The sequence below is a fragment of the Chinchilla lanigera genome, unplaced genomic scaffold, assembly GCF_000276665.1.
Source record: "Chinchilla lanigera isolate Chin_1 unplaced genomic scaffold, ChiLan1.0 scaffold00105, whole genome shotgun sequence".
Taxonomy (NCBI): Eukaryota; Metazoa; Chordata; class Mammalia; order Rodentia; family Chinchillidae; genus Chinchilla; species Chinchilla lanigera.
In genome coordinates this window covers 1202448-1217956 of record NW_004955506.1, presented here as the reverse complement: position 1 = coordinate 1217956, position 15509 = coordinate 1202448, and the positions used below count along the sequence as shown (strand labels likewise).

Genomic DNA, 15509 nt, shown 5'->3' with positions numbered 1-15509 from the left:
TTTTTTGTCTTTTTAGGACAGGGTCTCACTATGCAGTTCAGGATGGCTTTGAACTCACTTTGTAGCCCAGGCTGGCCTTGAACTCACAGTGATCCTCTGGCCTCAGCCTCCCGAGTGCTGGGATTACAGGCATGTGCCACCAAGCCTGGCCCCAGCTTTTTTATTTTTTAAATTTAGAAACAAGTTCTCTCGAGGTTGCCAGGCTGCCTGGGCTGGGCTCAGACGGGGGATCCAAGCCTCTTGCTCGGCCTCCCAGAGTGCTGGAATTATAGGTGTGTGCCACAGCATTGGTTTACTCAGTTATTTATAACAGTAATGACTTGTTTGTTTGCTTTTTGGTACCAGGAATCTGAACTCAGGACCTCACGCTTGCCAGGCAGGCCCTGTGCCACTGAGCTGTATCCTTGGCCCCAACAGTATCAACTTGTAGACAGTGCAGAGTGGCACTGCTGTCCTACTGCTCCTTGTGTTCCATCTTGGCTCCTGGAGGCTTTTTCTGTCACCCCCAAGACCCCTCATCCCACAGGGGAAGGTGTGCTGCCCCAGGCCCAACTTGTGTGTTTTCTGCCAGTGATATTGCTGATAGCGTTGTCCAGTTTGGCTTTGAATTTGTGACCCTCCTATCTCAGCCTCCTTTGTGTTGGGGTTACAGATATGCACCATTATGCTTAGTCCAAACAGGCAACTCTTGGTGGGCTCTTAGAGAGCCTGCAATGGTCACTAACACTGGATATGATACAAGTGGCAAGTCTTATAAAACACTTTGCATTTTCTTCCCCTTTCCCTTCTCCAATGTTTCCAGCCATGTATTATTTTCTTCTAGTACTTTTTTTATTTTTATTTTTATTTTTATTTTTATTTTTATTTTTGAGGTAGGGTTTCACTATGCAGTTCAGGCTGGCCTTGAGCTCATTTTGTAGCCTAAGCTGGCCTCCAACTCACCATGATCCTCCTGCCTCAGCCTCCCAAGTGCTGGGATTACAGGTATGAGCCACCACGCCCGGCTAGTACTTCTGATTAACATTTCCACTACACAAGTCTTTTTCCAGTGGTTATAGAGGGCCCTGCCTCCATTCAGGCACTGAGACACAGCAATGGATAAAAGAGACAAAGATCTTTGTCTTATAGGTATGATAGCGCACACCTGTACTTCTAGCAATTTGGGAGGCTGAGGCAGGAAGATTACAAGTTCAAGCCCAGCCTGGACAACTTAACTAGATCCTGTATCAAAGAAAAAAAAGGTGGGCCTGGAGATATATCTCAATGTGAAGGTTCTATTTATTTATTTTTTTTTTTCTGGTTTTTCTCCGGTACCAGGAACTGAACTCACGACCTTGCGCATGCCAGGCAGGCGCTTTTGCCGCTGAGCTAAATCCCCAGCCCCTTCTTTGTCTTTTTGGACAGGGTCTCGCTGTACAGTTCAGACTGGCCTTGAGCTCACTTTGTAGCCCAGGCTGGTTTTGAACTCACAGTGATCCTCCTGCCTCAGCCTCCTAAGTGCTGGGATTATAGGTGTGTGCCACCACGCCCATTGAAGGCTCTAGATTTAATAGCCAATACCACAATAATAATGACAAGCCTGTCCCATCAGACCGCAAACTATAAAACCATGAAGTACTGTACACTATACAGTTACAGGAAGTGGGATCTAAGAGAGGAATGAAGTGCTATGGTTTTTATCTAGTTGTCCCCCCAAAGCCTTGTGGGCTCACAGGTGGGGCTTTGGGGAGGTGGGTGGATCACATGGGTGTAATATTCATAGCTAACTGTGATGTTGGGAGGTGAAGCATGGTGGGAGGAGCTGGATCACTGGGGAACAGACTTGCCAGGTCTCTCTCCTTCCTCTTCCCTTAATCACTCTCTGCTTCCTGTCTGCCATATCATGAGCCACTTCCCTGCCAGGCCTCTCTGCCATGCCGTCCTGCCTTGGAGCCAGCTGACTATGGACTGAAACCTCTACAAACAGGGATGCAAAATAAACTTTTCCTCTTTTAACTTGTAGGTGTTATGTATTGTCCCTCAAAGACAAGAAAGTAACTAAGTGGGGGGCGGCTTTTGTGGATGTCACATGGGCCGCACCGAAAGGTGAGCCCTGAGATGGGTGTAAGGAGTGCTTCCAGGTGGGAGCTGAGGTGAGCGTTAGAGGGAGCCGCTGTCTGAGAGCCTTGGTCGGCAGAGGGGTGGGTGTGGGGGCGAAGGCAGGGAGGCAGGAGCCCGCTCCATAGGGCCTGCAGGACACTCAGCCAAGGGCAGGCTGTGTCAATTGGCAGCATCACCAGATGTTTCCTATCCACTGTTGTTTACTGCAGAGTTGAAATGTGTACTCAGTGTTGACACAGAGTTCAAGCTCCATGTTTCAGGTCCCCAGACAACAAAGGTTATCCTGGCTTTGACTGTCGCTTGTAGAAAGGACAAGTTTTGGGTAGATGTCTGGAGCATTGCTGTGTCTATAAGGACCATACAGGATGTAGAAGAAGGAAGTGACTAACATTTCCAGAAAAGTTAAGCTGGGGATATAGCTCAGTGGCACAAGTACCTGCCTGGCAAACACAAGGTCCTGAGTTCAATTCCCAGTACCAAAAAAAAAAAAAAAAAAAAAAAGAAAAGAAAAGTTGAGAAGTCTGTGGGGAGAGGTCCTTGTGCCACATCATGCCACATCATGGATTCACCAGATGTGACAGTCAGAGACTGGCAGCCCAGGGTACCTCCCTCCTCTGTCCTTGTTGTACCCTGGGGATCATTTTTTTCCTGGTCCCAGAAGGAAGTCACAGTACCAACCCTCTACCAGGCCCAGAGTGAACCATGCCTTTTTCCTGGTTCACCACCAAGGAAGGAAGAAAGACTCTATTCATCTGGAGAATCCCAAAGGGCCTCACACACAAGTGTCATGTTCAATAAGCCTGTGCATCTGGACACAAAATGCCACCCCTGGAGATGGTTGGACCCTTCAGACAGTGCATTGCACCCCTCTAATTGTGCCTGAGTCATAGCTCAAGACCTTCCTATGGGGAAAGAGGAACTGGCCTCCTGGCAGCACCTCTCTTGGGCTGGCCACCTCCACTGCAGCCCAGCAGGCCCCTCTCCAACAGTCTCCCCAGCACTGAAAAGGCTGAGCACTGAGAAGGCTGAGCAGGGCCAGGACACCCCGGCTCTTCCTGTCCCCTCTCCCATCTGAGCTATTCCTTGTGGGGAGTACTGTCTGAGCCCCTCCCAGGTCTGACTCTGGAGGCCAGAGGACCAGGCTGCCCCCTCAGGCCAATAGCTCCCTAACCCTATCTCCCTTTTTTCTTCTCTAGCCTGCAGTCATCATGTCCCTGACCCTGCCATTTCCTTTGGCTGAGGGGACTCCAGGAATATGTGCAGGAGGCTGTACAGGAGTGGCCCACAGGGGATGATGATGGGCCAAATGGGCATTGGTGATGAGGGTCCCCCACAGGTGGCATGTGGTCTGGGCACTCTGATGCCACCAGAACTCAGCTCCTGCTCAGCCTTCTCAGGCTCAGGGTGCCTGAATCTTTAGCACAATCAGACCCTAGGCCATGCACCCCTTGTGCTCGGAAGGGAGGGCATGAAGTCTCCCCACGGGTTTCTCCCCACTCCAGGAATGGAGTTGCCAGCTCCCTGATAATGTCTATGGCTGGAAGCACGGTGTGGAGCTCAAGCTGATATCAGGCTGACTGGCATAGGGCCTCTCTGAGCCTCAATCTCTTCACCTATAAAGTGGAGATTACACAAAATCCACCACATGGAGATACCAGGAGAAATTAGCACCTGGATCTGTAACAGACTGCTTTGCTAAGAAGGTTGTACCCACCATGCCCAAGGTCAGTGTGGGCATGGCCCTGGCCTTTGCCCCAGCAACCCCACCTGAGGTTAATCTTACCTACAAGCCGGCCCACATGCAAAATGATGTCGACACAAGGCCATCCCAAAGCATCTGATGAAAGCCTGTTTCAATGGCAGCTCTCCTGTATATGCCCCAAGACAGCATTAGACAGGTATGTGAACATGTGCATGATTACTAGGATGTATGTGTAATATCTGGAACTGCTCATGAGAATCCAACATATGTTTACTCTTGGCAGTGCAGCTGGTTGGGAAGAGGGCCTTCATACTCTCATGTTTGTACCATCCCATTTTTTAAAAAAATATACTTTGAGACAGGCTCTCACTATGTCATCAAGTTGTCCAGGCTAGGCTCAAACTTGACATCCTCCTGCTTCAGGCTCCAGAGTGCTGGTATTCCCAGTATGTGTCACCACACCAAGCTACATCTTTCCAATTTTAAACTATATATATATATGAACGACCTAGTAAAAATAAATACACGCAAATTGAGGAAAATGATACCTTGGTGTTGGGATCGGTTGAAGCTGGAAACTAATTACCTGTGCAGGACAAAGCCAGGGAGCTCCTCCAAGCACATAAACAAACAGTTGTAGCTTGTTAACTGATTGCTGGGCAGCAAGGCTGAAATTAATCAACCTCTGGAGGGTAAAAATAAATGCTCTACTGTTCTTGGGCAGTTTCCCTTCTCTGCTCAGGAGAGAAAGGACCTCCACCTGATCCCAGCTTTTTGTCTCTTGTCTATTTTTCCTTATTCTCGCTGCCATTCCTTTCCAGGATACAGCAAGAACCCAATGGTGGGGAGTGTATTCCTGTAGTGAAGAGAGTTTTGAAACTACAAGGTTGTTGATATTCTCAACATCACAGAGTTATCCACTGTGAAGTGGCTCACCATATTTTTTTTTTGTCTTTCTTTTTTTTTTCTTCCTGTACAGGAAATCGAACTCATGATCTTGCACTTGCCAGGCAGGTGCTGTGCCGCTCACCGTATTTTTTTAAAACCAGATTTCATTTCATTTCTATATTTTTGTAGTTGTTGTTGTTGTTTTGGCATACTGGGAATCGAACTCAGGACCTCATGCTTGCCAGGCAGGTGGTACACCTCTGAACTAAATCCCTGGCCCTTCCTTTTTTTTAAATTTTTTTTTATTTTTTTTTATTTTTATTTTATTTTTTTTATTTTTTTCTTTTCCTTCCATTTCAATAAGAAAACAAAAAGCAACCGTGAACTGCTGCCCTGGGAAATGGGTATTCATTGAGCACATGCATAGGGTCTTGAGGTGGGGTGGGGGCCCTCCAAACCTACAGCAGGAGTCAGAGTGGAGTCCCCTGCTGCCCTATGGGGAGGTACAAAGTCAGCAGAACAGCCCTCAAATAAACAGATCCAGGGTGAGCTTCTTTTGTTGTCTTCTTTCATTATTTAAAAAAAGTTACAAAACAGTATCATTCATCATATATTTCTTCCTTATTTTCTTTTTTAAAAAAGTTAAAGTAATAAAAAAAAGTTACTTTATAAAATAATACAAAAGGGCATGCAGGCTGGGGCAGGCAGGCACTGTCTGAACTGCTGGGCTGGGAACCCAGTGCTTTGCTCCTGGTTTTCCTCTCATGGCAGGCTGGGGGATGGGTGACTGGGCAGGGTCCCAGGCTGTAGCCAGGGCTAAGGGTGGGCTAAGGGTGGGTACCCTCTCTGGCTGGGTCTCCTGAAGGCTGCAGGGGAGGAAGAGGGAGGCTGCTGGGGGTGGCTGGGAGCCTGGGAGGGCCAGAACGGACACTGAGGCAACAGGTACCTGTCCAGCCAGGGCTGGTTCCTCCTCCAGAATCCTCCCTAGCTCCCGCTGCTTAGCATCCCCAGCAACTTGCTGGGCTCCAGTCCCTGCTGCTGGGCCACCGTCTGCACATCAAAGCCCATGTGCATGAGGAACTGGGCCACGTTCATCTCCTGCCCAGTGAACTGGTCCCGAATGGTGGGGCATGAGGGATTACAGTGGGGCCAGGGGCAGCTGTCCACCAGGTGGATGGGGCAGCCCTTCAGGGGAGTTTTGCTGGCCTTATGGTTGTCATGGAGGCTTCTGTCCCAGCAGTGCAGTGCTCGAGGCAGCGAGGTCCCCTTCACCTGGACATCTGTCCAGTGGCTGCAGACAGAAATGTGGGGGAGGGCATGGAGGAGGGGCTTCATGACTGTTACTGGGGCTGTGCTTTAATTCTGGCCACGAAGATTGCTGTACCTTCAGTGGTTTTAGGCGCCCCAGAAGAAATCTCTTTAGGTGGACCCAGGAGGGGCTGGTGGGAGGGCAAGTGCAGGTTTGGGGGTGACTATGGGGCACCTGGAATTAGTGCGGAGGACACAAGCTGCACTGAGCCTGGGTCACTGACCTCCGAATGATGATCTCGTGGGACAGGCAGGCTGGAGCAAAGCTGGCCCTGGTGGGAGGAAGAGAACAGCCTGAGTCCCTGGACTCCACTCTGTGCTGCAGGCCAGGAAGCTCCAGCCTGCACCCCAGACCTGGTGAGCACAGGCTTCCTGACACTGTGTCTAGCTAGCTGCTCCCTGCCTGGAGCCTGGTCCCCACCAGCCAACACATTCCCTGCAACCTTTGCCCTTTGAGCCTCCAAATCTTGCTCAGAGTCCACCTTGTTCAGCTAGACCCTGCTGGGCAGTGGCAGGTCATCCCGGACAGACAAAGCTTTTGCCACTTTTGAGACTTTTTTTTTTTGTCTTTTTGGGACAAGGTCTCACTCTGCAGTTTAGGCTGGCCTTAAACTCACTTTGTAGCCCAGATTGGGCTTGATCTTGTAGTGATCTGCCTGCCTCAGCCTCCCAAGGGCTGGGATTACAGGCATATGCCACCATGCCTGTGGAGACCTCTATTTGTTAATCAAGCAACTTACAGTATTGCAGATTTGGAAGGGCTGAATTAGCCACCTGGAGTAGGGTCCCTACAACACTCACGGCACATCCTTGAGTGTGCTGCGCAGCTCGTGGCCCAAGTTCTGGATGTATAGCCACTGCCCCTCCTGGACTGGCTGTCCTGTGAGGTGCACGTTGTCCACAGTCAGCTGGGCCTCGTCAAACAGCCACTGTACCACGAACACTGGGCCTGGGGGGGACAAGAGTCAGCTTGCCTGCCGTGACGTAGAGTCCCTACCAGCTCCAAGGAAGGCTCACAGGCCAGCCAGGCTCCGCAGGGCTCCCATCACCCCGTGTGTGCACGCCCTTCTGCTTGTGTGGGTGGGGGGAGGGATACTGGGAACTGAACGTGGGGCCTCACTCAAGCCAGGCAAGCACTCTACCACTGAACTATTTTCCAACCCCTCTTACCTTCTGTACAATATATTTTTTGCCAGGCATGATTCCGAACACCTGTAATCCTAGCACTGGAGAGGCTGAGGCAGGAGGATTGACAAGAGTTTGAGCCAGCCAGGACTACGTAGTGAGTACAAGGCCACCCTAAACTACATAGTAAAACCCTGTCTCAAAAAATAAAATAAAATACACCTTTCTTGAAGAAGGACCCTTTTTTGTTTGCCTGTGGTATTAAGGATTGAACATAGTGCCTTTGCACTGAGCTAAATGTCCAGCTCTCGCTCGCTCTCTCTATTCTGAGACAGGGTCTCATTAAGTTGCTAAATTGCCTAGGCTAGGCTCAAACTTTCCTCAGCTTCCCTGAATGCTGGGATTATAGGTGTGTGCCACTGCATCTGGCTGAAGGACTCTTGATAACCACCTACCACCTTGGCCTGGCTAAAGTTTGGTGATGCCATTCCCTTGAAGGGGTCTCATTAAACTTCAGAGTGTGGGGCTTGGAGGCCAGAGGCTCCACAGCACAGCCAGCACAGGGATTCAGCTCCAAAGCCTATCCGTAAGTATAGACAGGGTGACCAACTGTTTTGATTTGTCCAGGACTAAGGGTTTCAGGGCTAAAACCAGGATAGATGGATGCAAAGAGGGCATACTGGTGTACATGTGGCCTCTTCTCTGGGCCAGGGCAGCAGTTTCTAGCCCTCTTCTAAGGGTGGATTTTCAGGAAAGGTGCAGTGAGCCTGGATAGCCCACTGCTGCCCAGGTGCCCCACAGAGTCAGCCACTCACAGCGCAGAGTCGGGTAGACTTTGTAGCCTAAGAAGCAGTTCCACTCCTCGCCCTCCTTGAACTGGCTCCGACAGCGCTCTGGGACCATCCCGTTCCAATACCTGGAGCCAGAGCTTCAGGTTAGACTGGAGCTCCTTCCCTAGGGACACCACTCAGGTCCTCTGCATAGGAGGGTCCTGGAGTCACACCTGATGCCTCGGCGGATGGCCTCTGTGGGTGCACACGTGACAGTGTCGACGCAGTCTGTGCGGCGGTACTGCTTATTGTCCAGGAACCAGCCTGAGTCAGCCAAGCCCCGCACCTGGATGGCGGGGTAGCCCAGTTCTTCCAGCTGCTCAGCTACACGGTCCACATTCAGCAGCACCCCAGTGCCCCCAGCGCTGTATGGAAGGCCATACCTGAGCCAGGTGGCTGGGAGGGTGCTCACCACTCACCCTGATCCTGTTCAAACCCCAGCTCAGGCCCTGAGAAGGAGCAGGGGTCCTGATGCCTCTGATCAATGCATTCAGAACTGTAGATGCATTTCCCACTCATATACAAAGCTCATAAGCCTCTTGGAGGCCTGGAGGCAGAGAAGGCTGGTGAGCTCCAGGCACTGGTCCAGAGCTATGGATGGCACAAGGCTTCTCTTCCATGCAAAGGTCTGAGCTCTCTCTTCTCTCCTTTCCCTCTCTCTGCCTCAGTTTCCTTATCTGAAAATGAAGATCCTCTTTGTGCCCTGTAGGCCTACTGGGATAGTGACTGACCAACAGGTGTGACCCTGGCCTATAAGGACTCAGGGCTTGGAGAAGGATGTTAGTCTACTGTTGACCCCTTATCTACTACCCCGGTCGGTCCCTGCAGCCTAATAGCCATGGGGTCCAGAAGTTTCTCTGGAATTCCCAGTGATAGAGCACTCTGAGGCCAAACCTCCATGACATCTCTAAAAATGCATGTTCTCTGGCTCCAGCTTCTGCCCACCTACCCACTGACCACCAAGGTGTGCCAAAGCCTAAGCCAGCAGGCTTCTGTGAGGCCAGAGCACTGGACTCCTGGGTCTGCAGGGTCTGCTCTCTCCTCGACTCCTACCCACATTCCTGGTCAGTTTGCACTAAGGGCTCCCCCTTCCTCCCCTCCCCTAACACCCCTTGCCCACCTGCTACCGGCCAGCAGCAGCACCTTGGCCCCGCTCAGTCCTCTGCCCAGGAGCTCCTGCACCACCTCTCGGATGATGAGGGCACCCATGAATGCATACTCATCTGCGTGGAGAACGAGGCTTCAGGTGGGGCCTGGGCAGAGAGGACTCCTTACCCTAGGCTGGCAGGTGAAATGGGTCTTCCTGGGGATGGGTTGGGGGCTGGGTAGGTTGGAGGGAGGTGGGTCAAGTGCTGCAGGCCCTGCTAGAGGCAGCCCCCCAGGCAGGACCAGTCAGGAGTGGGGCTACTGCAGGGGCCAGACAAGCCACAGACATGGTGGTAACCCTGAGGAAGGCACAAGGTTGAAAGTCTGAATCTCCCTAAAACCCCATCATCCTGCTCTCCCATGGGGGAGCCAGGGACTCACTCGTCTCAGACTTGGAGGAAGCCCCACTCCAAACGTCACTGGAGCAATAGGGAATGAAGCTGCAACGCCAGAATGTGTGAGCTTGTTGTGGCCCTCTGCTGCCCAGAGGCTCCAGGCAGGACCCTGGGACAGAGGGACCACCTCCCAGGAAGGACAACTTCCAACCTCCAGGAAAGACACCCCAGGACAGGAGCCCTCCCCCATTGCATCCAACCTCCAGGAAAGATAACCCAGAAAGAGCTGTATCCAGCCTCCAAGAAAGACCTCCCAAGGATAGCTCCCCCAAAAGATCCCACCCACTCTCCAGGAAAGACCTCCCTCAGTGATAAGACCCGACCATGAAGGACCACACCGACTTCAGAATAGGATCCCCAAAGAGGACCATTTCCCCCAAAGAACTCTCAGGAGGGAGTACCCCCTGGGAAAAACACCACCCCCAAGGACCCGCTCCCTTTCTCTTACACCATGTTGGCATTCCACCAGTAGGGGTTCTCCTCTGGCTGAGAGGACAGGATCCCTGTGCCTGGGGACACAGAGGTAGGTGGGTCTTTCTTCTGGTGGGAGGGAGCTGTGCAGGGATGGGGACTACAGGAAGGTATGAGGGAATAGAGGGTCCTACTTGGCCTCATGAAGGAGGTGGGTGGTGCTGGAGGACTGAGCTAAGGTTGCCAGGGAAGGGGGAATGGATGAGTTTAGTTATGACAGAAAGTCACCATGGCCACCATCACTAGCCAGGTTGTGACATTAGATGTGATACCTTTGATGTCCTACCCTGTACCAACTGCTTTGACCCTGGAGAGATGAACAGTGTCAGCACATTAAAAGTAATTTTAGGGTGCTAAGCAGAGGGTTAGCATCTTCTGCCCTTATTCAGCACTGGTTTGGGTAAGGTACACTTGGTGGGGGTGAGGCCTCCCCATCCTTCTTGAGGACCTCACTGTGACAGACTGCCTAATCTTGTCCCATGGTCAGCTCTGGCTGTAGGTCCTGAAACGCTCACCTGTGCGAGTCTGGGGCCAGTCTTTGGAGCTCATGAGGCGCCGCATGGTGTCGTATCTGGAGTCACAGTTCTCCCGACTGAAGCAGTACCAGCCGCCTGCAGGTATAGCCGCCCCAATAGATCTGCGGGCCCAGGGACACCCCCCCCATCTCCGCCCACCCCAACCCTCAGCTCCTGGCACGCACCTTCCAGAAAGAGTAGCCACCGCCGGCTACCCTTGGACTCCTTTAGGTAGTAGCTGCAGGGACGGGCGCGTGAAGCAGGTGGTCAGCCGAGGCTTTGAAGGCCGCGACTACACCCGGCTCCCGACTGCCTTCACCCCTCCACCAGAGGAAAGGGTCAATCCACCTGTCGCCTGGATTGAGCGACGGCCACAAGGGGGCACCAGAGGCCAGGCCCACACAGAGCGTTTCGAGCAGTCCCGGGAGGTGGCGCTCGCGCGACGGGGAAGGGGCACGAGGGCCGTGTGCTCCGTGGAAAATCCCCACGGCCTGCCCGGCGGGGACCCGCTGTGACCCCGGCGTCCGCGGAGGGCGGGGAGGGGGCGCCCCAGAGCGCCCAGTGGCACTTGGAGAGGCGTGCCTGCCCTGTAAGCCTGTGTGTGGACGGGGGCAGCGAGAAGCGCCAGGCGACATGGGGGCGCGGGCGCCACTGAGGCGGGGTCACAGCCTTACCCCCCCCAGGCCAGGTCTGAAGATGACCCACTGAGGGCGTGGGTGCCCACGATCCCTTCCAACCCCCGGCCTTCTCTTGGGTTAGGATGTGAGAATGAATGCCGCACCAGGGACCTTCAGCCCACCTGCGCCCCCTCCTTGCCCCTCTGTCCCGCGATGGGATTCCTGACTGTCGAGAGTCAAGCTTGGGTGGTGGTGCTAGGGAGCAGCAGGGCTCTACCCCCACTCCCCGTGTCCCCTCTTCCTTTGGAGCCTGGGCCACTCACGAAGAACGTGGGCAGAGGGGCTGTGCACGGTGATCAGTGCTGGCGCTGGTCTGGGACGGGGCCTTCAAGCGCTCCCCCACCCCGATTCCGCGCGCGGGGAGTCCCCAGCCAGGCCCTCCCAGGGCCAGCTTCGCCGGGTGCCCGACGGGAACCTTTCGCCGAGAGCGAGCACTGCCCCGGACAACACGGAGAGTCCAGTGCAGAGTCCCTGTGTACACGCGCGCAGGGGGACTGAGACGGGCGACGAAGCGGCGGTCCTGCGGGGTCCCGGAGGGTGCGCCTTACCCGGCCGGGCTGCCGTCGTTGCAGGTCACCGACGTATTGAGTAGGAGGTGGAGGCGCAGGTCCTCGTTGAGCTGCTGTGCTGAGCAGGGGTACAGGGACTGTGCCAGGCTCTTAACCTGCGCCATGAAGCTGTCCATATTGCCCTCTACGGCCGTGAAGTCCAACGGGAAGCTCTCCACCGGCTGCCCAGTGCCCGGTGCAGCCTCGGTCCGCTGCGGGGGCAGTGGGGGTGGCGGCGGCGGGACCGGTTGCTGACCTCTGCGCCGCCAGGTCTTCCTGCCCTCGCCGCCCCCAGCCCAGTGCAGGAGGCCCAGCAGGAGAAGCATGCGCACCCCTCGGCCCATGGCTGCGCCACTCCAGCCGGTGGCCACCTGCGAAGAGCAGTGGCCTTTAGGCAGAGGCTGGGGGCACGGGGGGCCTGGACGCTGCTTTCCGGCCCCCCTCCTCCCGCGCGCCGGGCCTGGCCGGGGCGGCTTGGGCTCTCGGCGTCGAGGCTCTCGGGCGGGCCAGGCACCGTCGGCTCCACAGCTCCGGCCGCGCGGGATCTGGGTGCGCTGGCGCCAGCTTGCGCCAATGAGCGGCGGAGCCGGGCTGGGCGTAGCTCTCGGGGGGCCGCGGCGGCCCGGGTGCCCGCGCGTTAGATGTGCCGCCGCCTGGGCTCGGTGAGGGGGAGGGGGCCGCGTTGGAGCTCCTCTTGGCGGAGGCATCGCCCTTTCTTCCCAAACCGCAGGCCTGACGGAGGGGCCTGGACTCTCCCGTCGCGGCCGCCGGAGGCGCTCCCGGCCGGCTCCGTGGGGGGCAGCGCAGCCCAGCAGCTCGGATCCCAGCGGCCAGCCCGGCGCCGCGGCCCCAGCCCTGGGAGCGGCGGAGGACAGAGAGCGGAGAGGCCTTTTCACGCCGCCCGACGGGCCGGGGCAGAAACGCAGGACGGGAGCGCGCACCTGGAACCCCGCGTCCCCCCGCCGCTGCCCAGGCCCGGCGCCGCGCTGGACAAGCCGTCTCCGACCTGCGTTCCCGCGCCACGATCCTCCCCGAACCCGGCGCTCACCGCGGCCGGGGCGCGCGCGGCCCCGCGGCCGGGCTTCTCCGTGTCTCCCGCGCTGGGTCCCCCCTGGCGCGCCCGGAGCGGCTCGCTCCCCCTCTGGCGCTGGCGCGGAGCCGCTCGGGACTTTTATCCAGCGGGGCCCCCGGGATCAAAGCGGCGGCGGACACAGGGCTCCGCGCCGAGGGGCCTCCGGGAGGAACGGACAGGTGTGGCTCGAGGCCCCGCTCCCTCAGCAACTTGCGGGAGGAAACCAGCGCCTCGATCGTCCCCGCGCTGTGGCGGAGTGGTCCTATCCAGCGCCTTAACGGGTGATTCTGAGGGGATTTCGGCGGAACTGGGGTCGAAAGGGTGGCGGCATCTTACCAAAGTCAGACCGCAGCGGGATAAGGTCCTGGGTCGCTCCGGGCAAACTCTGGCTGCCGCCCCGCCACAGAAGATCCCCAAGAACCTCTCTCCTTGCCCGTGCCGCCTCTGGAGAAATATTGCTGAAGATTGGAGCAAATGAGGACGGGGTGACCTCCTTGCAACGTACAGAACCTGCCTAGTCAGGTCACTTTACTTTCCCTATTATAGCTCAGAGTTTAAATCAGTGGGAGCAGAATGAAATTCCTCTTGGAAAATGAAATAGATACCAGGTATGAAGACAACAGGCCTATGGAAGCTGAGGCAGGAGGATCGCCTGCTTTGAGGATATATAGTGAGTTCAAAGCTTGTCTAAACTACATAGGGAGATCATGTCTCAAAAAAATAAAAAAGGGGGTGCTGGAGGAGGAATCACAAATAAGAAGAGGTGTATCCACTGTATACACAAGATACCACCACCCCACAGTGCCACTCACCCCCTCTTTTGCTTTACACTGCCACCTGCAGCCTGGTCTTTCCACAAAGACGGGAGACAGTCCTGTCTTTGGGTAATGGCAGGGCTTCCCGGGCCCACCCACATCAGTACAGTGGGAGCCTTTCTCGCCTAGGAGGCACCTGCTGTACCTGATCAGAGGCTGCTGGACTGATAGAAGCAGGCAGGATGCTGCCTAACCCTAGTCCTCTGGCTGAGTAAGGACCTGGGGAAGAAACACCCTGCATGCTCAGTAAGCTGCTGTCTGCCGGCTCTGGCAAACAGTGAGAGGTCAAAGGGGACTCTCGAGAACTGTTGTGCTGTGCACGTGAGGGGTGCAATGTGCCCAGGGTAAACTGCAAAGCTCAAAATCAGGCCAAGAGGTGTCCCGAAGGTCAGCTGACCTCAGGACACTCATGAAGGGAGAGAAGAGACACACAGGTACACTCACAGACATCCAGGGGCAAATGTGTGCTCATTTCCCAGATGAGAACTGAGTTCAGAGACACTAACAGAAGAGTTGCCACCTGCATGTAGCTCAACTCATTCCAAAACCTATACTTGCCGTCCCTCTGTTGTTGGGTCAGTTTAAAGGCCATGCATTGTGTGACTGGCAAGAGCAGTAGCTTCAGCATTTTGAGATGTCTTCCCAGCTACCCCCAGAAGCAAAGGCTGACCTATGTGGTCCAGCACTGTACAACAACCTGCCCCAGGAGCCTTCTGTTCTAAGAGCCTGCTGTTCCAAGTCCTGGTGGAGAAATGCTAACTTCCAGCTGGGTGTCATGGCTGGGTGCTGGCCTGTGCTGCACACTGACCTGGCTCTGAGCCATTTCCTGGCAGGAAGTTCCTGGGCAAAGTCTGCGACCTCTGTGTTTTTTCAAAACGGGCAAAAACTGTATCTCCTTCAGATGGTTGTTGTGGGATTACAGGAGCCCATTTGTGAAAGTGCACAGCAGGGTGGTGGTTATGATTGCGGATGAGGTCCCAGAAGAAGAGAACATACCTATTATACACTCTGATGTTTGCTGTAGCGCAATTTAGTCTGCACATTAAATCACAATGCATTTGGTTTTTGTTTGTTTGTTTGTTTTTCCGGTACCGGGAATCGAACTCACAACCTCTCGCTTGCCAGGCAGGTGCTGTGCTGCTGAGCTAAATCCCCAGCCCCATCACAATGCATTTGTGTTTTGGTTTATTCCAAACTAGTAGCAGAAGCAAAGAGGGGGCTTGAGCCCAACCTTCCCAGAACTCCTCTGCTCTCTCAGTCTGTCTTCCACATCCCCCTCCCCCTTGCCAGGACCCCATGGCTGTCAGGGCTGCAACACCCTCCTCCCCACCCCAGGGCCAGGGATAGGGTTCCCAAGGCTCTGAGGCTGTGCAAAATCCTGTTCTCCTCCAGCCTCAGACATACTGACTCTGTCCACCTCCAAGTCCAGCTCTGTCCTGTGCACTGGAGTTGCCGTACACAGTTTCCAGGGCTCTTCTCAGAGGTGGGTTCTTCAAGCCACCTGGGAGCTGGGCCTCTGCTTTCAGACCACCTACATCGAGGCCAGATGCCACTGTGGCCCTGACACATGTACAGAAGCAGGACTCAGGATTCATCAGTGCCTGATCAGACCACGCAGCACACAGTTGGATGTCTGTGAGCAAAAATATGGAAAATAACCAGTGCTGGCGAGGATATGGAAGAATCACAACCCTTGTGCACTGCTAGTAGGAGGGTAAAATTGTGCAGCTGCTGGGAAAGACAATTTGGGGCCCCTCGAGAAGTCAAATGCAACATTATCATCTGGCCTAGCAATTCCATTCTTAGGTATAGACCTGAAAGAATTGAAAACAGGTGTTCAAACAAAAGCTTGTACATGAGTGTTCCAGAAGCACTATTCATAAGCGCCAAAAAGGGGAAACAACTCAAAAGCCCATC

General features: G+C 54.8%; 1 protein-coding gene across 5 annotated transcripts; it reads right to left on the bottom strand.

Annotated features, from left to right (window-relative positions):
* Positions 1-5018: 5018 nt before the first annotated feature.
* Positions 5019-14648, bottom strand: Notum (notum pectinacetylesterase homolog (Drosophila); the record flags this gene model as incomplete). 5 transcript variants are annotated; one of them, XM_013506046.1, is given in 13 exon segments in its annotated part: positions 5019-5981; positions 6223-6270; positions 6800-6947; positions 7939-8039; positions 8127-8318; positions 9074-9176; positions 9481-9539; positions 9943-10003; positions 10481-10576; positions 10666-10718; positions 11706-12076; positions 13114-13235; positions 13590-14648. In XM_013506046.1, coding segments are annotated over 11 exon segments (1512 nt in total). In that variant the 5' UTR covers positions 12050-12076; positions 13114-13235; positions 13590-14648.
* Between the last annotated feature and the right edge of the window lie 861 nt (positions 14649-15509).